We start from the raw sequence: 23,514 nt of genomic DNA, 5'->3' as shown, positions 1-23,514 counted from the left end.
GGTTTTTTTTTACAAATGGAGGGTGGCACGCACTTAAAGTATCAAAAAGGTCTGTGCATGTACCTTAGGTTCCTGCTCCGGCTGATCGAGACTGCTCTGGGAGCCTTTGCTCTGTTTAGAGGCGTCCGTTTCGCCTGCAGACTCTTCTCCAGAGGCGCCCGAGCTTCCCTCACACGAGCGTCCACCGGACAGGTTCACTCCAGCCGCACACAAGAGCTACACAGGGGAAAACATCAGATGCTGACGGAGCCGCACTTTCACCCACAATTCAGAAACGTATCGTTTATTTTTGTAACGAGGATAACTACTGAAACATGGCAACGAAACGGTTGATTTCGGTGATCTTTTTTCACCTTCATAGAAGCATCTTTCTGCTCCAGCGGCCTGAGACACACAGGAACAGGGAGGTTTATTTTATTTTCTGCGTGGCCACCATTAGCAACCTAAAAAGTAGAAAAGGCGGATTTAATACAAATATAACATTGCAACTATACAAGTGCAAGATAATAGTAGTTTGAAAATACGGAATAAATAAAATAAAACATGATATAAAAATAAAACAAGCAGCAATGTAAAAAAATAAGAGAAAAAATATTTTTCAAATAGTACAATTTAGATATTTTACAAAAAAGATCAGGAGAGAATGTGCAATTAATAAAATAATTTTTTTTTTTAATGAAAAATACATTCAATGTTGCAGGACAATTAAAGATATTTTACAGAAATGTAAGTAGAAAATGTGTAAATAATAAAAGTGATAAATAAAAGGTGTGTGGACCATTAGTTTGAGGATGCAGCCCAAGCTGAACATTAAAAAATGTTGGTACTGAAGCTGGTATAACAAAAACACTGCCGTTTGTGATAAAAATGAAATAAATGTTGTTTTGTATTGCCTTGTATTTTCCAGGGAGACTCCAGCCATGTGCTGTGACCCTGCCGTCCTCCTTCTGCACGTGGGCTTTCACATGCTCGTACTGAGCGCGCTTCTGCTCCCGGCGCGACAGAGAGCCGCTCGAGTCCACCCTGACCGAACAGTCAAGCGGGAAGACATGAGGAATCATCTACTTTGGTGTGCTGTGTGAGGCCAGGCACGCATAGAGCAATACCTTCCTATTCTGGATTTACATGCATTTCAACCGCTGGGTCTTATACATTTAAAAACTAGCTATATAATAATTGACGCACATGCATTTCATGTAAATATAAATCAGTTCATTTCGATTTCGCAACATCTTTGTTGCTGCATTGGTTTGCCAATAATGCCTGTTCAATAAATTGCATTTTGAATTGACTTACTCTTCTTTGAGGAAGTCGAACGCTTTGGACTTTTCTCTTGGGAACTGGGAGAAGGTGTTGCTCTTTTTCATGATGCTGGGTGGGTTGTACTTGACGTTGGACGGCAACCCTCTCGCTGTGTTGCTGGACGCTGAGGAACTGGAGGAACTGAACAGGCGACTGAAGCTGAAACAGGACACAGACAAAATACGGGTGTGAAGAGCCGAGCTCACGTTTGTGATCCGCGCGAGACCGGCAGTTGAGAGGAGGTCTTACAATTGCCTGATGCTTGACCTCTTCTTCTCTGCAACTTCAGAGTTTTCCCTCGATGCTCTGTGGAAAAACAAGACACGTCACTGTAGGAGAGCCGAGAGAGAGCAGTCGGTCTCCGTGTGGCGGCGTGGGGCTTTTGTTCAAGAGCCAGAAAAATTGGCCTACTTTCTTGGACAATTAGTTTGAGAACAGAGCTCAAGCGGAGCGAAAAAAAAGATGGTCTGGTCAGACACTGAAGAAATAAATTTATTCTACACCTACTAAAAAAAACAAATTAAAATTTCATAAAAAATAAAATACATTAAAATTAAATAAAATTAAATAAAATGTCATTTAATTAGATAAATAAAAAAAACATTAAAATTTAAAAAAAAAATAACACAGCAAAAAAAAATTGTAAAAAATAAAATCAAAAATAAAAAGTTAATAAAAATCAGAAAATATAAGAGAGGTTCTTTTTGACTCTAGAGCAAATTAGAGCTGTCCTTTCTTTACAGTGAAATGTTTACCGGATCATTTCTGTCCACCTGACGGCCTCCTGCAGCTCCATCAGTCTCTCCTTGTACTGGTTTCGCTCCATCAGGACCCGAGCCATCTCCACCCGAGTGAACCTCCTCCTCTGAGCTGTGGGCACGTCGCTCTACGGACGCCCAACGAAAGCAGACGCGGAGTTAGATACTGTACACCGTACGGACGTAATTATTATTTTAACGTGCATTAGCCAATGCTGTTTTAAATAAAATAATGTAATGTTGTGAACTAGTAAATGAATGCTTCCCCTAAGAATGTATTTTGTTACTGTTGCACACAGCTTCAATTAAAGCTATCACGTGGCTTTAAAAGACCCGTTTCGAATTTGATTGGGTGGGTAAATATTAGCTATATTTGCCTATGCCGCATTTAATCAGTCGTCTTAAACACACGCTCACACTCTGCAGAGAGAGATTGTGCTGATGTTGACGTCGAGGCTGCACTTTTAGCTCATCTCTCAGGATAAGCAGACAGGCGTGAGAACGAGTGACGGGTTTTAGCGTTATTGTTGTTGTTTTATTATTACAGTTATATTATTATACAGTACGTATCAATGAATGAACAGTTTTGCAATGGGGTGCGCATAAACGAGTGTGAAATGAGCTACAGTTTCTTAATATTACACAGCTGCTCATTCTGATACATTTTTTACTCTTTTGAATTCTGACTGCTGTTACTGAAAATTATGCATTTTTCAATGTACTGGTGAATTTTTGACAGTGTCTGCCAGCTTGCCTATTTTAATCACATCTGGTAATTCTCTTTGATGTATTTTCCCTCATTTGATATAGGAAATGTATCTAAAATTATATTTATATTACTTTGTTGCGATTGTTTTGTTTTAAGGAGACAAAAATAAAATGTATAAACCTTGATTTACATTGCATAACATTATTTAGACAAATTAGGGCGGGTTTTTCTGAACTTTTGGGCCGGAAATCGTCCATCCCATCTGGCAACGCTGGCTGCCACCATTTTTCTAATGCTTTTGAAAGATACAGCAAAAACAGCAATGCTCTGAAATCCTTTTAACAATTTAAGATAGCAGTTTGATTTTTTTTTCTTCCTGCATCTACTCTTCAGTGTCACACGACCCTTCAGAAATCAGTCTAAATTTGCTGCTCAATAATTATTTCTTATTATTTTCGGTTGCGCTGCTTAACATTTTTGTACAAATCGTGATATGTAATTTTTTTTTTGCCCAGGAATCTTTAATCAATAGAAAGCTTAAAAGAAACAAATTGAAACAAATGTCTTTTGTAACAGTATAGATTAAAGCACTTTCATTCTGATCGATTTAATGCATTCTTGCTGCATATATAATTATTACTTTTATACCGTATTAATCTCACTGACTCTTATATTTCTTGTGATGCTCAACGACTAATACTTACCTCGTCTTCCTCTTTATTATTGCTCTGTTTGGCCACCTCTGCCTCTGCTTTCACTCTGCGTTATGAAATATTCCCTCGTTAGTCTCTCATTTTCAGTGCAATTGTACAATTCAGCAACGCATTTAATTACACGGTAGCTTCTCACGAAACAAGACGCACATTAATGCGATAAACCACCTGTGGCTACTAACCTGAATACGTCGCGTCTGATTCATTTTAAAACCGGCCGTGATAACCAGACCCCGAACAAGCGCATATGAATGCGTCCCCGAGGCGCTTTTGTATTATTTGGTCGAAACAATGACTCACTTTTTGAGCTCATCCTCCAGCTCCTTGTATCTCTCCTCCAGTTTGGCTTTGGCCTGCAAAACCGCATCCAGCTCGCCGTGAAGAACCTCCTTCTCGCAGGAGAGCTCGTCCACGCGAGCGATCAGGTCGTTCTTCACCACGTTCAGTGCATTTCTGCGCACGCAAACAACGCGCTTTTAACAACAAAGCGGCGCAACACGCTAAACAAGCCGTGAAAGGGTTACAATATTGCTCACTTTGTTTCGAGCAGCTGCACGTTCTCCTGAATGAGATTCTCCACCTCGCGGCCCATGCCTGCAAAACACATCGCAAAAAAAGCTCTAACGACAGAACCGAAAAGTTAGCGCAGTAACGCGATATGAATAAAACGCTATTTAAAGATGGGAAAGGATGGAGACGGGTTTTGTGTGCCCCGTGTTTTCAGGTTAGACGGGTGTGAAGGGTCTTACCGGACAGACGCGGGTGCGAAAGCGCATGCACTGCGTGTGTTCGACAGAGAGACAGACACATGGAGAGTGAAACAGGAATGGACAGCTGTGAGGTGAGAGTTAACAGGTCGCAGGAAAACCAAGAGATGCTGGAAGGAGTGGAGAGACCACGGACAGGTGAGCTACAACTAGACCCACACACACAATCTGTGCCGAGTTCACTTATTAATATCACGGCCGACCTGCGCTGAGTGTAGCTGGGGAAACCGTGGGTTTGTGGAAAAAAATGATGACGTAAAAAGTGTCATTTTGTCAATTAAAAAAAAAGTTAAATCTAGGGTTTAAAAACGATTTGAGCTATTAAAATTGTTTTGCGCACGCTCAATATAATATAATTATTTACTACTACTGCTATTATTATATACTGCTGCTATACTATTAATTAAAATAAAATGTATTCAAGTGAATAAACTGCTTTTTAAAACATACTAGTACAGAAAAGTTTCAGATTATTAGAACAAAAATTCACATTACTACTGTACCACTGTGCTTTTTATATGTAAAGGAAATGTGATAGTATTTAAGGCATGCTATTATTACTTTGTTTTAATGTGTTTTAATTTTAGATCATTAGAATTACAATTTTTTCACAAATGCAAATTACTTTTATTCATATGTGTACGTGTGTGTGTGTGTGTGTGTGTACGTGTGTGTGTGTGTGTGTGTACGTGTGTGTGTGTGTGTGCGTGTGTGTGTGTGTGTACGTGAGTGTGTGTACCTGAGTGTGTGTACGTGAGTGTGTGTGTGTACGTGAGTGTGTGTATACATGTGTGTGTGTGTGTGTGTGTGTGTACGTGTGTGTGTGTATATGTGTGTGTGTGTGTGTGTGTCTGTGTGTGTGTGTACGTGTGTGTGTGTGTGTCTGTGTGTGCGTGTGTGTGTGTGTGTGTGCGTGTGTGTGTACGTGAGTGTGTGTACGTGTGTGTGTGTATACATGTGTGTGTGTATACATGTGTGTGTGTGCGTGTGTGTGTGTGTACGTGTGTGTGTGTACGTGTGTGTGTGTACATGTGTGTGTGTGTGTGTGTGTGTGTGTGTGTGCGTGTGTGTGTGTGTGTGTGTGTGTGTGTGTGTGTGTCTGTGTGCGTGTGTGTGTGTGTGTGTGTGTGTGTGTGTGTGTGTGTGTGAGTGTGTGTACGTGTGTGTGTGTATACATGTGTGTGTGTGTATACGTGTGTGTGTGCGTGTGTGTGTGTGTGTGTGTGTGTGTGTGTGTGTGTGTGTGTGTGTGTACGTGTGTGTGTGTGTGTGTGTGTGTGTGTGTGTGTGTGTGTGTGCGTGTGTGTGTGTGTGTGTGTACGTGAGTGTGTGTGTGTGAGTGTGTGTGTGTGTGTGTGTGTGTGTGTGTGTGTGTGTGTGTGTGTGTGTGTGTGTGTGTGTGTGTGTGTGTGTGTGTGTGTGTGTGTGTGTGTGTGTGTGTGTGTGCGTGTGTGTGTGTGTACGTGTGTGTGTGTACGTGAGTGTGTGTACGTGAGTGTGTGTACGTGAGTGTGTGTGTGTGTGTGTGTGTGTCTGTGTGTGTGTGTGTGTGTGTGTGTGTGTGCGTGTTCTCAGAAATGCTAGTTTATCTCACATTTTTGACTTGACAAAATGGTGTGTTATAAAGATCGAACTCTGTGGAAAAAAAACAATTGTGAGATAAATTAATCTCATAATAAGTGCAGAAAATTGTCAACCGACTCTGTGTGGCCTTGAGTCTAACACCATTACATGCGGGTGACCCTGTTTGCTACTGTATGATTCAGTTAAAGGGAAACGTATGGAGAAATATGAGGAATGAATGAAAGGTTTAGATACAAAAATGATGCTAACTGAAACACAAGCAAAGACTATCTGACAGAAAGAAGCAAGGATGTCTTACACACCGGAGTACTCCACTGCGGTTAGAGGGAAGAACAGGAGAACAGGGCATGGAGAGAGAAATCTGGGTCAGTTCAACATGCAAAACAGAGCATCATGGGACTGTGCCACCATCACAGAGCTCATCTCGTTATGACACATATTTAAAGGAATAGTTCACCTAAAAACGAAAACTTGCTGACGACGTGCTCGCCCTCAGAACATCCGAGAAGTAGATGAGTTTGTTTCTTCATCAGAAACGATTTGAGAAATGCACAAGCATCACTTGCTCACCAATGGTCCGATAGTCTAAACATCATCACGTCCATATGACTCCGGTGTTGAAGTGTTGAAGTGAAAAGCTGTGTGTTTGTAAGAAAAAAATCCAGCAAGATTTTTTTTATTTTAAACCATTGCTTGATGAGCGCGTATTTCTCTCCTGATTCAGACAGGATGAATATTTTTTAACTGGGAAAAAATATTACGGATAGAGGACTCTATCCACAAGCAACAGTTTAAGGTAAGAAACTTTTAAAAGACAAATGTGTTTGTACGAACATGAAACTTTTCACTTTAACAGTCATTCGCCGATAGACTGGAGTGCTGTAGATGTCTTGTGGATTATTGCAATGCTTTTAATCAGCTGATCGTACTCTCAATCCGACGGCACCCATTCACTGCAGAGCATCCACTGGTGAGCAAGTGCATTTTTTGGAGCATTTTCCAAACAAACTCGTTTACATCTTGGATGTCCAGAAAACGAGTAGATTCTCAGCACGTTTTTGAATGAAGTATTCTATTGATGTCAGTAATAATCAAGCTCAAGTAAAACTGTTTTATGTTTGTTTTTTCCCTTCATAGTGTATGAAAGTCAACAGAAACAAACGTACCCAGCAGATCCGCTCCTTCGTCCACGTCTCCAATTAAACCCGTGCCTGCTGAAGACACTTCTTCAAAGAGAGACTCTGTATTTCGGTCGAACGCCATGTTCTCAATCCCTCGGGTCGGGGTGCTTCAACACATCAGCAACGAGCATGTTACATCAGTCAGTTACAGGCCAGCACTGGATTTAGGATCTGACACTTTAATATTAGAAGGTAAAGCTGCAGTCAAGTTTAAAGGGAAACCTAAATAATATTTCTGTGATCACAGACACATTCAAACATTTTAGACCCAGTGTTTGATTTATGGCTCACTGATTACCTTGAACCTTTATAGCCGAGGTCCATGTCGAGCTCCGGCGTGGACTCAATAATGGCCTGAACATCTGACTTTTCCTCATCATCAGCCAGGCCTGAATAATCAAAATGCACAATTGCGCACTTATCATCATTTAAAATGCGATCTGCAACACGTACGAGTGGCTGAAATTGGTCTTTTCCACTCATACACTTTGACACCACAGTCAAAAAAGCATAATAGGTAGCATAATGTTCTTATTTGAAATAATACATGGTTTGCTACAATTTAACATGCCATTTTTGAGGCAGTTTTTCCTAGAATTGCATTTTGATTTTGGGGTCTGTAAGAATTTTTAATCATTTTTAAGCGCTGTTGATTCTGATTGGCCATTGTGTTCACACACACACAGCTGTAATGCCTTCCATGCGCAGCAAAAGAGCGTCTAACCCGCAGAGACGCTCCTGGTCCCAGGAACGGCCTGAACCTCGGTGTTCTTCCAGAATCCTTCTCCGTCCTCTCTGTGCGAGTCCAGGGCCAGATCTGAGGCAGTGGTGGACATGGGAGTGACAGACTTTGAGCCTCCCTGGCTGAGGTCAGACAGCTCCTCCTGAAATCATTCAGCACACAATGCTCACACGATGAAGGTCAGAGGTCACAGCTCAGGGACAGAGGAGGGAAAGCAACATGAAAACAAAAAGGGGGTCGGGATATTCACTTAAACCCTGAACATTTGACCAACGGCCACACAAACACGCACGGCACAGACACAACAAAATATAGAAGAGATGGCGCTGCTGTAAACATCTTTTTTTGTGTGTGTGTGTGTATCAAATAATAATTAGACAAATCACTGTCGGTTCAGGCTGAAGGTTTTAAAACAGAATAAAAAAAAGTGCAAACGTTTGACAGCTCAATGATGCAACTGGAGGAAAGCGTACAGGACACAAGAATAACTATTGAGATCGACCGATACATTTTTGTTTTTTTTCAAGTGTCTGATAACTAAGATGCAGAAATATTGTAAATATTACAGTGCTACTAAATCTATTTGACAATGACAAAAAATTCTAATTAATGCCACTGTGCATGTTATGACATTATGTGATTAAGAATTGAAAACAAGACGGGAAGAGAAAATCGTCCAAAACAATTATCGGTCAATCTCTACAACAACGCTACCACAGAAACACACCGCAACGCACAGAGATGTACAAAACAGACCCCGAACAACAAAGCAATCATCATTTGTGCTGGATTAAAACACTGCTGTAAATGCAACACATTTAAAACGAATGCAGTAACTTACAGAAAACAACTATGTTAAAGCCAAGCGTTGGGGGTATTTATTTACACGGTAGAAAACCTACATCTATGTTGCATTAACCTCCTAAAACTACAAAATCTTTATTGCCGTGTTTTACGTACCCACACAATTTATCCAAAATAATGCAGAACTAGCATTACTTTCCCACTATACGAAAAGTAACAGTCACTTTTATTAGGAGTGACGAAATAATACGCTTCTTTTAAAGGGGTCATGAACTGAAAAATATAATTGCCTCGGTTTTTTGACATAAGAGGTCATTGCGCTTTAAAGATATTATGCAGGTTTTAGGTCTCAAAACTTTCTGGCTGGTCTAGAAGCAGCTTATATCGAACTCGATCTGCCGAAAAGACAGCTTGAGCAACGATATAGAATAAGTGAATGAGGACGACCTCCGCAGAAGATGATCAACGCCTGCTTCTACATATCTACCTGTTTAGCCCCGCCCACCGATTTGTGCACGTGGTATAAAAGCGACAAAAGCGGCAAACACAGATCTACACCGAAACTAAATGCTAATCTGTATTTGACGATCCAGAGCGCATCGGTAAGAACAAAAAAATAAATAGATTAAAAAAAATAAAAAATAGCTAAAAGGCAACGTTTTGCCGACTATACTGGACACAATGTCGCGCCACACAAGTGTATGCAACTGTACAAAATAATAAAAAGGCAGATCATGACCACTTTAAAAATAAATTCCCCAACACTTGTTAAAATTAAATTATAACTACAAAAAAAGTTGACTAACGGCGTAATACAGTCACCTACCATTCTGATGACGCAATGTTAGAAATATGCAAACGAAGAATGAAATCTAAGACGGCGTGGAACTGAAATGACATGCGGTGAAAGCTAAATGGACACCATGCATTAGCTGTATGCAACTGTATATCCTACATAACTAAAAGAAATAGCACAAGACACTCCACGTTAACATGCTCTTTTTTTATTTCCAATTTATTACGAATCTTGACTTTCTACGCCTGCGTAGTTGCATGCAGTTAAGACACCAAACCACGTTCTGTGAATAAACTTTCTGACTATCAGAGGACTACAGTGATTTGCACTACACACTGTCCGCCGGCACACAGCCTCGCTACCTTGCAGTCGTTTGCCAGCGAGTCCCAAGCTTCCAGAACATCCTTACCATCCCTTTTCTTTGGAGTGTCCTCCGCCTCCAACTGCTTGGACGAGAAAATTGGGACGTGGCATCTTATATTTGTTTGAAACACAAAACACAATAGCGCTCTTGCGCGTCTGCGCTGCGATCTAGCATTGTTGGGTGGGAAAACACGAGTCTTACGTAACATTATTATGCACGAGAATGTTTAAAGCGGCGATCCAGTTTCGTTTTTTTTTACATTTGCCATGTTTCATGCTGGTGAACGTGGACGCCGAAGCATCAAGTCAGATCACGTAAAGAAAAATGGCTGCAGCATTAATGAAATGAATGTTCGGGATAATCGTCTCTTTTTTGCATTTCCACAGTTGAAGACATTGTCACATTTTTACTTAAGGTAAAAGGACAAATTTGATTACATTGGATGTAGTGTGGATTTTCGGTCTGGAGCGAATGGGAACATAAAAATATTATGTTTGTTGTAGTTTCATAACCTGCGATGATATAGTAATTGTCAATTGTCATAATTGTGTTAATGACACGCTAGCTGACATTATCCAGTATTTCGCTCACTTTGGAAAAAATAAACACGAGTCTAAAAGCCTATTAAATGCCATGAAAATACCCCTATAATTCAAGTTACAAAAGAAAAAAGCATCCCTGTAAGGATTTGTTTTTATATTTATATAGTCAAGTAATATCACACAAGTGTTGTTTTCCAAAATATTATAAACTTTCTATTAATATTTGTATTGATATTCAGTTAATATTCGTCAAGTTAGATTTTAGACAAAATATTGTCTTTTTAATCATGAATATATTTTCAAACGTTTTTGCCTCTCAGAGCAACCCTGCAGTCTTTTTCCTGAACGAATCTGTTTTTGAACAGATCGTCTGAGTACTTGATATAAAACCCCACACGTAATGACCCAGTCACTTGATTAAAAAAGAATAACAATAAGGTCTGATGCGATGTATCGATTGTTTGGTTTAATCAACATTGATAGAGCAATTTATTGCAAGGTTTTTTTCCCGGGTTTCAGAACAAACATGGCAGACGTGTTTTTAGACTGCTTTTTTTGATTGCTTTTTTACGTCAGTTCTTTTCTTTTCATGGCCTGGTGTATTTGCCCTGGACATTTGTCTTAGCTCTGTGTAAACTCTCGGATGATGATACTGTGAGGTTACTGTACCTTGAGGCTGGCATTAGAGCGCTGATGACTGAGGTTATTAAATCTCCAGCCCTCCATCCCAGGAGTCTCAGCTCTGCCCTGGATGTCAGGCGTCAGTGAAGGGCCACCGCCGGACATGGGGAAGATTCCCAGAGACAAGGGCCGCTCTTTCCTATTTAATCAAAAAAAGAAGATCAAAAATCATCATGCATCATGTATTAATATAAATATGGAATGCAACCGATCCTTGTTCTGATGTAAAAAATCATGCAAAAAAAATCATTGCTTTAAAAGCTTTTGAAACAACCATATACGATGGTGTTTGTTTCTTTTTAGCACAGATACTAGGGTCGTGTTCATCTCACCGAACTCGGCCAATTGTTCCCGTGTCAGAGCTCTCTCCTCCCGTCTGCTGCATCCGGATCCGTTCCACGTGCTCCATGTAGTTGTGGATCATCTGAAGAACAGATGAACAGAAAGTAAACTTATATATTGTCCTTAAAGAGCTGCGGGTAGGCTCTTATGCTCTCCAAGGCTGCATTTAACTAATAAAGTAAAAACTTTTGTGAACTTCTGTAAAGATATCGCGAAATGTAATTACAATAACTCTTTTATTGTCGTGTATTTTTAACATTTTACTTTATTTCTGTGATGCAAAGCTGAAACTTCAGCAGCATTACTCAAGAAACATCTATCATCAGTTTTGAAAAGAATTGTGCTGCTTAATATTTTTGTGAAAACCATGATATATAAGGATTCCATGATGTTGAAAAAAACGATTTATTCTAAATAATATTCTATTTGTAACATTATAAACACCTGCATTCTCACTTTTGTTCATTTTAATTCTAATTCGATTTAATTCTCGATTCATAATCATTTAACGTCTTCACTGAATAAAAGTAACATTTAATCTAAACATTTACATGTACATTTCATTTAAATGAGCTGTCTTTCTTACCTCTGTGTGCCGCAGGTGAAGGGAATTATACTCGCGCTTCAGTTCGGCCTCTCGCTCCTCTAATCGACTTACTAAGAAAGTAAAAAAGTTAAAAATAAATGACTTATTCAACAGCACGAGTGTCATTAGCAAAGGTTTCAGTATTGCAATCGAGTCCAAAAGTGTCCAAAAATGTGTATTTTCCAAATATCTAACTCGACGGTATCGTGCAACGCGAATTCATGCAAAATGTCTCGTAAACGCAAGGAACAAGCTCGGGCAAGGGCCATGAATTAAATGAGGACAGCGAAACAAGGCTAATTATCACAGTCGTCGTCGTAACAGGTTTCGAAGACCCGCGCTTCACCGTGCAGCGCTCAAAAACACCCAAGCCGGCCCGCCTTAGTACTGGCCGGAAACCAGGTAGTTAAGCTAGTCTGAGTGGGCAAAGCTGATGCTTTCAGCGAGGCCTTTTAAAAACACTCTCAGCTCTACGGAGAGACGATCCACGGAGGATATTAAACAGGCTTGATTTAAGAGGTGACACGAAGACATAATCCACTTTTAGCTTTCGGGTTTAAATCTAAGCCTGCGGCAGATCTGTCCGCTGTATCCCACAATCAGAGCGGCTAATTCACTTTCTGCATACTCCATTTAGGCACAGCGATTTCTACTAGAACTGATATCCACTTCGAACCTCAGAGAAGGGTTTGCTGCAAACGCAGTATTAATTAATGGCAGAATTAATTCATTAGTGCCAGATTAAAACAGCAGACGTCCGTAATTAGCATGTTTTGGCGCTTGACTAATATCGTTATCACCCGCGGGCCTGTTCCAGCACTCGCTCAGTCTGAAACGGCCCTGGTTTCGGGGTTTTTTGCGGATGTTTTAAAGTGACAGAAGATGACTAATGTTATTCAGGGCCACAGAAAACGTTGCGTTTAATAAGACTTAAATCACATGAATGCAAAACTAGACTCGCTCGCTCAAAGCCAGACTACTTGAGGTGTAAATATTTGCTCTGACACCAAATCTAATTCTGTTTTCCATTCATCGAGAAAAGACGCGATGCATCACTGCATTTGGTCACAACAGCCAGTTGGTTATTCTGATGTGGTTCATAATTATTTTCAAAAATATTCAGAGGGGAGTTTATGTGTGCAGAATTAGAGAATGACTGCTTTTTAAAGTAATATTAATAAAGGTTGTTGCACCGTTTTAAACTTATTTTTGTGCACAAAAACACTCAACTAATTGTGCACAGCAAATGTCTTTTTGAACGGAGCGGTTCACCCATATGTTAAAAATTGCTATGAATTTATTCCCCTTCAGGCTATCTGTGATGTGCCCGACTTTCTTCAGCAGAACAGGTTTGGAGAAATATTGCATTGCTCACCAATGGATCGTGTGCAGTGAATGGGTACCGTCAAAATAGAGTCTAAACAGCTTGATTAAAAAACATCACAATAACCACAGTCCATGTAAACGGCGCTCGATCTGTGCGTGTTTCCAGTGGTGTTTTAGCAAATTTGTAAAAAAAAATTCATTTGTTTATTAGTACAAACAGCAGCTTTTTACTTCTTGAGACATCAGTTGTTAGACTGGAGTTGTGGCAGTTACTTGTGTATTACAAAGATGTTTTAATCAGCCGTTTAGCCTCTCATTCTGACGGCACCCATTCACTGCAGAGGACCCATTAGTGAGCAAGTGATGTCATGATACGCATCTCGAAATCTGTTCTGATCAAAAACTAACTCATCCATATCTTAGACGGCCTGAAGGTGAGTACTTTCCCAGCAGTACTTTTAAGGAGAGATGAGTTACACAAGTGGAATATGGACAGAAAAACATGGCAGGTTTGCATTCATGTGTCAGATCTAAATGAATCTGAAATTGAATGCTGACGCAAACAGCAAGCAACCCTTGAAAATCAATATTGCTGTCAGGTAACTAGCACCCAACCACTTCACTTTAATGGGAATCTGCACAATAATGACTCACAGCCACGAGGAATCAAACAGCTATATGTCGAAGCCAAAGAAAGCGTCAAATCTTTGCTGTGGAAACGGACCGCTCTATATTCTCAACGATCCCTTAATAGGGTCGGTAGAATGGTTTGAGACGAGAGAGAGAGAGCAGATTAAATTACGGGATGGTACTGTATCATGAACCACGAAAAACACTAAACCAGTACTTCACGTAACAGCTAAAGCACACAGAACTACGGCTTGCAGCTATTTCATACTAAAGTAGGAGTTTAAAGAGTGTTGTGGTACATCGTGTACTAAGACAGACAAAAAAATTAAAAGTTGCGACGTTTTTGCGACGTTCCTTGATTATGCCGAAATGAGAATATAGTTCCTAGTCATATCAGCCTAGAAATCTGCAACTTTTCATTTTAAGTCAGCCTTAGTACACAGTGCAACTATGATTGGGAAAATGAGCCCGTTTTCGGCCTCATTTTTTTTTAAAGAGTGGCCTGTTCCTTTAAGAGCCGATGCACGGCCGTATAAGACGTAGAAGGCACATGAAGGTTTAATAGATCGTGAGATCATGGAAGTGTCAGACTGAACGAGAAGAGGAAATAAAGCAGGTGATCCTTACTCTGGTCAGCATAGTTTTTGATCTTCAGCTCCAGCTGACGGGAATGTGATGAAAGGCTTTCCAGATGGTTCTGCAAATCCTTCTTCTCTTGCTCTTGGGAATCTTCAAATTCAATGAACTTCTGCTCACGGAAAACACAAAGGCCAAATTAAATACTGCGTAGCACATTTATTTTTAAAACTGCCAACCCTAACCTTACAGGATTTAGCTTATTTTACATTACGATATCACAATGCAAGCGATACGTGTCATTTAAAGGAAGGGGATATTTGAGTACATTTTAAGGGTGAGCCCTTTTCGCGTGTAAATGAACTTCGGTTAGCTAGCACATCGATCAAGCGCTCAACAGACTAAAAGCTACAAAAACTTCAAGCAGAAAATCACTTTTCGTGATATCCGCAAATCAGCAGAATGCATCAGAAAACAGGATCAGGAATAACATAAATGTGAAGTCTGACATTATCTTAGGCCTACATGACCCTTTTATGAGCAGAGGAACAAGATTAAGATGTCTAATCTATTATGACCGGCTCAAGCAAGGCAGAAAAGTTTATAAAGGATTTCTTTTATTAAACTACATCCAATCTATAATATGAAATCTGTAATATGAAATGTGGATTTATGGTTGACCAAAGCGGCAGATTTTTTTTTTCCCCAATAGCTGACGCCGAGACACAGAAAGTACACGAGTTGTGCAGATAAATGACTGCTTAACACTGATTAACATACGAAAATGTGCTTTAAGCGCGTAAAAATGTTCACAATACTCACTAACCAAAAGCAAAACGTTGGGGTCAGCAACACTTTTGTTTGCATTTTTGGAGAAGCATGATTTGCTGCTCAATAGACATGTTAAAAACACCTGTGCTACTCAACAGAGAGTACAAACAAGACATCTACTGTAATATAATGCGTGCGTTCACTGTCACTTTTGATCAATTTGATGCATAATTGCAGAAGAAAAATATGAATTTCATTTAAAAAACTTTTACTGACCAAGAACCTTTACAGCATATGAAAACAGCAAAGTGTGAATTAGTTCAGTTCAGTCAGGTCAGGAAGTAATACTTCAAGGCATCTTCCCTAATTGGAATGGCTCTCCTGCAAATCTCTACAGAACACATGCTTGACGTCCGGAGTACAGGGGACTCCTGGAGAGCCTGGTGCGGTGTATCTGATAAAAGGGAGCCGTTTCAGTGTCACTTCAGCTTCCCGTCACGCCGGCACGCCAAAACTCATTCAGCGGCCCCCCGAGCACAGAGATCAACAAAACATAAGGTTCAAGTCACATTCAATTACCGTTCCCTTTCAGCGCAACACAAAGCTCTCGGTTTAACAGCAACGACATGATAATATTTCTGTATTCATCTGGGTATTATCTGCACGGTATCAGACACTATTCTCTCTAGATATCAAAAATATCATAATCGTCCATGGAAAAACTTTAATTACATCCATTCGCTAAACGACAATTAAATATAAAACGCTATAAGTTTAAACTGATTTTGCAGCTACGAGTTGGACTTTGTTATCATTAACTAAAAAAAAGGATCTGTCGTAATTATTAAAATAAAATACACATTTTAGATGAAAAAATAAAAATGCAAGAAAATTAGAAGTGAAAATAAATGTGTATGAATTACTAAAATTAGCTCAAATTAAAACTGGGATAAAGAATAAATTAAAGCTGAATGGAATTTTTTTTTAATTAATAAAAATGACAAAAGCACATAACCCATAAAAAATTAAAACCTAATTAAAATTAAAAATATACAGTTAATTAAACATTAATAAATACTATAATAGAACATATTGGTTCTATGTCTTATTTTAAAAAAACATTTTACAGTTTTTTTTTATATTTTATTCGGAGGTTCACCGTTTGGTTTATTATTGGCTGTTGTCTAATTGGTTCTATTTTTTTCCTGATATAGACTTCTTTCAGCACTGTTCCGTCTGCTTGCGCGTCAAAACGTTTGTATGAGTACATAATTCTTTTAAAATCACTTTGGTGCATGTACGCTCTTTGCACTTTGCGTATTTCAGAGCGCATCGGGTTTTAAATATTGTTTTTGAGTATTTGTGTTAAATTTAACACACTGTGCCTGAAACCTGACCGAGAACAGTCTTAAAAGTTTGAGCACAACGGTGTTCTGATACGTGAGAGAACGATCGATGTTCCCCACGGCCGAATATTGATCCCAGCCTTATGTCACAGTCCCTCGGCTGCCGGAAGGGAAATCTGTCCGTCATAATAGGATGTGTCCAGATCCCGTATCAGTACACACACGGGGATTAATGCGGCTCATGGCTCATTTGTGTTTTGGTAGTAGAATGTGCCAGACATATTGCTCATAATCCCGGTTAACTGTCACCATGTCAGGAACGCATAAAGCCATTGAGCAGCCTTAATCTGTCCAAAGTCAGGCTTACACACGTTGAGAACTGTACAATGCGGCGTAATCTTATTTCCAAAACAGATTAGAGTCGCATTAACTCACACACTTCAACCGCGAAAGGTTCGATACGATTTCAAAGTCTGTGAAAAAGCACTGCACTGTCAGTGTGTGTCGGTGCTTGATGACAGGCTTGGACCGGACGACGCGCTTTTACTAAATATTTATCGCTTATAATATCTGTCCTGGTTATGCAAACATTGATTTTATGATTTAGCAAACGCCGCGGGTACATTAACTCACAGGTAACACTTAAAACAAGGAAGGAAGATCCAGCTAAAATGTTTAGTAAACGTGACAACTTTGAAAGAACGTTCTATCAGCGTTCTCGGAATGTTCCGAATGCTCGGCTAACAGTTTCCAGGGTTCTAAGAACAACGTATAGACAACGTGTGATATAAATATAAAACGTATAAATTCTCCCAATGTTTGGAGAGCATTATTAGACCGGACAGCTCTCTCAACGCTTGTTCATAACCTCGCCAGAACGTTTGTAGCCGAAGTTCTGCCACTGTGACAACTTGCCCCGGTCTCTCCTCCCGTACGAGGCGAGCATCCGTCCCTGCAGCTTGCGCGGCAAAACAAAACAACAACTCGTTGTTTGCTAGCTAGTTGTCGACCTCTGGTCTTTACTTGGGCGCAGACAACACGACTGCGCCAGTTCTAGTCCGTACATTAGGTTCCGACCACCGCCGGGGACCAGACAGAGCGTCAGGGGACAGAAAAACGAAGCGAAGCGCGTCGAAATGCACGTTTTAATTCTTTATTTGCTTAATTAAGGCCGAGGGCTGATTCGCCCTCTTAAGGGCAGCGCTGGATAAACGGGGCATGACGAAAAGCAGCCGTGCACGTGCACGGTGATACGTGGCGGCTGTGATGATGATGCTGCAAGAAAACAAAGATGCCAGGCTCCCTGAGATGATGATGATGATGATGATGGGCACTAACTCACCTCCTCGGCGTGCTTCCTGAGCGCTTTCTCGCGCTCGTACTGAGTGATGAGCTGCTCGTTGTCCTCCTTGAGCAGCTCCAGCTCCACCTCGTGCTCCTGGTTCTCGGCGAACACCGAGTCGAGGTTCTCCAGCACCGCCACCACCAGCGGCATCAGCTCCTTCACCACGTCCTCGTCGTATTTGCGGATGAGCCTCTCGAACTCGCGGTAGATGGAGTTGGCCAGGCCCGAGACCCTCTCCGACATGATCGCCGACGTGCCCGGATCGTCCTGGTACACAACTCCGTCATCCAGCTCCATTTTCCTTCCTCTCCAGAGAGACCGTCCTAGATCCAGACCTCCGCCGTTCCGGACCAACGAGTCTCGGTTTGTGTCCGAGGGACGAAAAGCCGGTGTATTTCCGTTATCTTGTCCGAGACACGGCCGCAGTGACCCCGCGGAAGTCCAGCGTCCCTCCCTGGAACCGGCCGATGTGTTTTTCTTCCCGCGGTCGCCACACAACAGCGGAGCCGTGGACCAGACGCTCGCGCGGTGACGTCACGCGCCGTACCGTAACGCGCCGCGCCGCGCGCCGTCACAAGTATTAACGGGCAGGAGCCGCGCCACAACACCAGCTCACGTGATCATATTCATATCTGGCGTTGTCGTGTTTCTCCGCGGTGCTGTTTATTGAAATGGCACGCTTCACATTACGGGACGAAGCGTTTCATCAATTGGTTTGATAACTAGCCTCCTCGGCGAGATTGCGGGATCCGAATCATGAGGGTTAGTGTTCAGCCGACAAAGAAAATTAAAAGCCGCTCTAAAAATAGTAAATAGACGCGAGTTGTAGTTAAAAATAGTAAACTGCGTCAACGTTGCGTCATATTTGCCATGTTTTTCATATTAAAAAAAAATATATAAATATATATATATATATATATATATATATATATATATATATATATATATATATATATATATACATATATTATCAGTTGTGCTACATAATTCGCAAAATACATTTAATTCTGGGTTCTCTTTATTTTTTCAAAATAATAATGCCTAAGGCACATGTTTTTGTTTAGTTTTCTTGGGTATAATCTTGGTATTTCTACACTGTAAAATGCTGCGTCAGTTCTTTCATTCAATTAAATAATTCTTTGATATGTCAGTAGCTATTTACAAAGCACGTTTTAGACATTATTTTAGCATCTGGTAGCGTAACCTCGTTAAACGAAGGCGAAGCCAAACGCATTTTCTCAGAAAATGATGCCGAATACTTTATCCAGAGTTCTTCCCGAGTCGTCCCAGTGCTCAAATCAGAGGTAAACGCTTGGTCATGGTGAAGAAGATGTGTACTTTGTACACGGGTCACAGGTTTAAAACTTTATATATAAAATAACTTAGTGTTCAACTGAGTATTGTATTTAACTTATATATACACTTTAAGTGGCAACTCATTTGTTTCCATCATGTGTTTTTTTAACCATAATTATCAAAACGAGTTAAATTAAAGTAACTGTCGATAGAAATTAGAAACAACAACAAAAGAATGACACACAGCTCGTGTCCCTTAAAATATTTATTGAAGACATGTAAAAACTAGAAAAATAACTGTAAACCCTACAGGAATGACTCGAGAGGGGAAAACATTGGGGGATGTTAAACGTAAAGAAAACAAGTTGTAGTCCGTTAAAAAAAAAAAAAAATAATAATAATAATTCTATTCTACAAAACTCACTCCAAAATGTGCTTTGACTGAATCCACAGCACTAGATTTAATGGTCTTACCACAAATTACTGCATTTCAACAAGCTGACGTTTGCAGGTAATCACCGAATGTTTAAAGCAGCTGGTATCATCCTTAAAAATGATATGGGTCAAACGAAAGAGGACCGCGCTCAATGAAACACGAAGTGCTCTCTTATTTACAGTTGACTTGTTGCTTTGGGGGCATCGACAAAAATGGTTCTGTACATGAACTGAAATACAAATAAGGCATTTGTGTGGAAACTAAATGAAAAGGACTTTCTTTTTTCGAAAATTTTCAGTGGCGGCAAAACTGTTCACCGAAGCAAAGGATGATTTTACCATCTGTACAATTTGGGGAAATAAAGAATGGGATGTAATAATTTGAATTCATGAACACACACACACACACATTTCACTTTTCCCCCCCTCTTAAATCAGGAAAGAACCGCAAAATTATCCGACTCTGGGAACTATTTCCAATCAAGGACAAAATTTACAATGACGCATTTAACTGTTAATGTGTACAATGCACTGTTCAATATTTCAATACACCTTGCATATAGAAAAGTTGTTTTTTTTTTTCTTCTTTTTCTTTTCAATAGCAATAAAAAAAAAAAAACGCATTGCAAGATGCTAAAGACAGAAGAAAAGTTTGCAAAAACGTCCTCGTTTCTGTAAGGGGATGGTTAGCGTCCAGGCGGAGAGAAATAAATCAGTGATTGAACTGGCGTTATGCGTTCTTTGTCTTGGGCATCTTGCGGTGGCATCATTGGCTTGTGCCCCTCTATAAGTCTGATGGAGACACAGCTCTCTGTTCTTTGGCACTTAGGCTGGTAGACTCAGCTTCTTTCCTTTCAGCACTGTGGACCAGACAAAAGATGTCAGAAACTGAAGCAGGAAGACAAATTTAAATGTGTATATATATATATATATTTATTTATTTATTTATTTTTATTATTTTTTATTAATAATTATTATTTTTTTAATCCTAAAACATGCCAAATTCTAAAAACAGAAGCCACACACCAGTGTTTATGTGGCAATTATTGCATGCATTAATAGTAAAAGGATCACTGGTTTATTCACATAAGTAACTTTCACCCTAAAATAAAAATAAGCTGAAAATGCCCTGTCCTTTGGGCTATTAAAGGTTTCTGAGAAATTTTGCATTACATTGTACATGCACATGCGCTGTTGCTCATTAACGGGTGCGCTGCGGTGAATGGGTGCCGTCGGAAAGAGTGAGAGGAAAAAAAACATTAATCCGCACTACTCCAGCTAGAGTAAAAAGCTGAACGTTTATAAGAAACAAATCCATTGTTGATGCGCTTTAACTTTAATCCGTTGAGCATGCTCAAAATATAGAGACTATTTCATATTTTTTTCATATTTTGAACTGTTTTGGGCCATTTTGCATGTATTGCATTGCAGCGTAATCTATGCAAATTTCTCTCCTGATTCAGACAAGACAACATTTTTAGTGGAGAAAGCCATATTACGAACAGAGGATTCTTAACTAAGCCATATCTTAATAATGGATTCACTTCTTACAAGATGTTAACTGATGAACTGGATTTAACAGTGAACTACTTGTGCATTACTGTGATGTGTTTGTCAGCTGTTTGGGCTGTTTGACGGCACCCATTCACTGCAGAGGATCCACCGGTGAGCGACTGATATAAAGCTAAACTTCACCGAATCCGTTCTCACGAAGAAACACTAATTCCATAAACTGTACCCAAGATGATATCAAATTTTTCTAAACAAATTCCGTTTGAACTCACCTTTTGTAATGTAAAGGTAGAAGAAGTCACAATAGAGGATAGTCTGGACGACCCCAGCCACGATAGCGATCATGTCAAAGAAGCCCTCGAAGTAGAACCTCCAGATCCAGTTGAAGAGGTAGAGGGCACGGTAGACCCCCAGGCAGAACAGATAGTGGGTAGTGATGGTCTCGGCCTCGCCGGTCTTGCTAATCATGAACAGCTGAGGCAGGATAGCCACAGACTCAAGGTAGATGGAAAAGGTCCAAAGAATCTGTCACGTGAATAACAACAATAATTCACACGGGTTGAAACGACTTCAAGCATTTTCATTGCCAAGTTCAATTTAAACTGTCGCAGTTTGCTTTTATTATATGCATTATTTGCAAGTAATTGCTTTTTGTTAATACGCGTGTGCGCGTATATATTTCTCTTTCAGGGCATGCCGCTTGGAATTATTATGGTTGCGTTTAACAAAGATAATGCGCGTTATCTGCAGGTGCTTGATAATAAATGGGTTATCATTGACAGTTTAAACATCTGCAAACAACACGCGGGACCGTCTAACACTCACCTCCAAAGGGGAGAAGTCGTGGTTGACCAGAAAGGCCAGACCTCCCACTGGAACCACCAGAAACTCAACTCTGAAAGTGTCGTGGTTTCCATCGTAAGTCGCCCTGAACTTGGCGTAGATCAGGTAGACTGTGGCATAGGCACATCCGATGTAGATTACCTGGTTTCGCAGCACAGAAACAAAGAAAACGAATTAAAAAGGTCATTTTTGTACGCGAACCCGTTTACGCCGATGTGGCGAAACATTGATTTTGCGATCGCTGATCTTTAAGATTGACGAATCCAAAGTTCACTCTTAGCCTTTACCTTCATGCAAGTGTTGTAAAGAGAAATGAAGGACGTCAGGAGATCCAGGTACCGCGTGGTGAACACCAAGGCAAAGAGTATCTGGCTCTTCCCAGAAATTCCTGATGGGGCAAAAAACGTTTACACTCAGGACAGCTGCTGCTTCGATGTACACACGAGGACAGAAATGGCTTTTACTGAATAATAAGCTCGAAAGAGTTGCGTCTAGGTTCTCTATAGCTTTGCAAATCAGATATCTGATAACAATGCATCCGGACTACCCAGATGACCCATCCTAGCAAAGCCCGCACATAACTGCATGCACTGCCACGTCAAAGCAAGGAATGCAACGCACTTCGGCAAATAAAAGAGGGAGACATGCATGAAATCAAACATGTGAAAAAGCGCTGATTTTCACAATGCAACGTATGAAGATGCGAATTTTCCTCTACATAGTAAAGACTACAGTCTGAACGACTCGATGGAGAGTGCGCGCTAAAATAAATATATATATATATATATATATATATATATATATATATATATATATATATATATATATATATATATACACACACACACACACATTTCAAACTATTTTAAAAGTGCAGTTAGTAACTAGGCCACAAGTTGCAGCTATTTCAATCACTCAGAACTGGCCTGTGATGTTTGATATCCTTAAAATCAGTAAGACAAACCATTGACGACCACAAGAGGTCAAATATATACAGATCCGTCCATTTAAACACAATCTTCACTTGCAAGTGCAACCCAAATCTAGCCTTCAACAGCTTTCAAGTCACGCTAAGCCATTAGCTTGAATGCTACACACACACTGCACTTTATTTACACGCTTCGCACTTGAATATAAACTTTTCCGACAGCTCGACCCAGTCTAAAGTCTCTTCTACCTGTCGTAAATACGCATATTGAGAACTCCACGTATGAGGGAAGTGTGTTTTGTGTGAGTTTAGCTCACCTGCGCAGGACCTGCTCTTCCATATCTTAAGCAGGAGGATGATGATGGCAGCTAGATGAGACAGATCTCCAGTCAGCCTAAAGATATTCATGATGCCTTTCTCTCTCTGGCTGGGTTTAGTGGCGTGAAACAGAGCTCGGGATGAGTGCGATAGCTGTGAACCGGCTCAATGCCGCTCTCCTCCAGAGCATTCCTCCACGAAATATGGCGAAAGAGGGGCGACGTGGCCGGTGGACGTGACGTGGCCAACTGCGATGCCACAAAGAATTCTGGGAAGAGTAGTTCGTGCGGCCCTGGCATCTGGCCACGCCCACTGAG

At 40.4% G+C, this 23,514-nt stretch overlaps 2 protein-coding genes across 12 annotated transcripts in view; both read right to left on the bottom strand.

The window, feature by feature from the left end:
- spag9a (sperm associated antigen 9a) overlaps window positions 1-18,659 on the bottom strand; it is a 29,285-nt gene extending 10,626 nt beyond the window's left edge. For 2 of the 11 annotated variants that reach the window (XM_043234969.1, XM_043234971.1), the window contains exons 1-19: window positions 17,863-18,658; window positions 14,455-14,575; window positions 11,872-11,942; window positions 11,276-11,367; window positions 10,932-11,082; window positions 9,719-9,802; window positions 7,739-7,898; window positions 7,313-7,403; window positions 7,000-7,121; window positions 6,136-6,147; window positions 4,019-4,076; window positions 3,783-3,935; window positions 3,474-3,528; window positions 2,058-2,188; window positions 1,552-1,608; window positions 1,297-1,461; window positions 894-1,023; window positions 354-443; window positions 64-216 (exon numbers count right to left, since the gene is read on the bottom strand). In XM_043234969.1, the coding sequence (XP_043090904.1) occupies window positions 64-216; window positions 354-443; window positions 894-1,023; window positions 1,297-1,461; window positions 1,552-1,608; window positions 2,058-2,188; window positions 3,474-3,528; window positions 3,783-3,935; window positions 4,019-4,076; window positions 6,136-6,147; window positions 7,000-7,121; window positions 7,313-7,403; window positions 7,739-7,898; window positions 9,719-9,802; window positions 10,932-11,082; window positions 11,276-11,367; window positions 11,872-11,942; window positions 14,455-14,575; window positions 17,863-18,162 (2,196 nt within the window). In that variant the 5' untranslated portion in view covers window positions 18,163-18,658. Of the gene's footprint in view, window positions 1-63; window positions 217-353; window positions 444-893; window positions 1,024-1,296; window positions 1,462-1,551; window positions 1,609-2,057; window positions 2,189-3,473; window positions 3,529-3,782; window positions 3,936-4,018; window positions 4,077-6,135; window positions 6,148-6,999; window positions 7,122-7,312; window positions 7,404-7,738; window positions 7,899-9,718; window positions 9,803-10,931; window positions 11,083-11,275; window positions 11,368-11,871; window positions 11,943-14,454; window positions 14,576-17,862 lie in introns of all 11 variants that reach the window. The other 9 variants (XM_043234973.1, XM_043234979.1, XM_043234972.1 and 6 more) reach the window with 8 other exon arrangements.
- A 754-nt stretch (window positions 18,660-19,413) lies between these two features.
- kdelr2a (KDEL endoplasmic reticulum protein retention receptor 2a) lies at window positions 19,414-23,424 on the bottom strand. The gene is made up of 5 exons (XM_043233823.1): window positions 23,197-23,424; window positions 22,239-22,339; window positions 21,934-22,092; window positions 21,381-21,633; window positions 19,414-20,456 (listed from the first exon to the last, which is right to left on the bottom strand). The coding sequence occupies exons 1-5, from the start codon at window positions 23,285-23,287 to the stop codon at window positions 20,422-20,424; spliced, it is 639 nt and encodes a 212-aa protein (XP_043089758.1). The 5' UTR covers window positions 23,288-23,424; the 3' UTR covers window positions 19,414-20,421.
- Window positions 23,425-23,514: the final 90 nt, after the last annotated feature.

The sequence above is a fragment of the Puntigrus tetrazona genome, chromosome 3 (genome assembly GCF_018831695.1).
Source record: "Puntigrus tetrazona isolate hp1 chromosome 3, ASM1883169v1, whole genome shotgun sequence".
Taxonomy (NCBI): Eukaryota; Metazoa; Chordata; class Actinopteri; order Cypriniformes; family Cyprinidae; genus Puntigrus; species Puntigrus tetrazona.
Note: the sequence above shows the minus strand (reverse complement) of the source record. Positions and strands in the feature narration are given on the sequence as shown.

Coding starts and splice junctions, on each gene's coding strand:
- kdelr2a (XM_043233823.1), bottom strand. CDS start 23,287: ATGAATATCTTTAGGCTGACTGGAGATCTGTCTCATCTAGCTGCCATC. Junction 22,093..22,238: donor TTTACAACACTTGCATGAAG/GTAAAGGCTAAG, acceptor CTGCGAAACCAG/GTAATCTACATCGGATGTGC. Junction 21,634..21,933: donor ACGACTTCTCCCCTTTGGAG/GTGAGTGTTAGA, acceptor TTCACGTGACAG/ATTCTTTGGACCTTTTCCAT.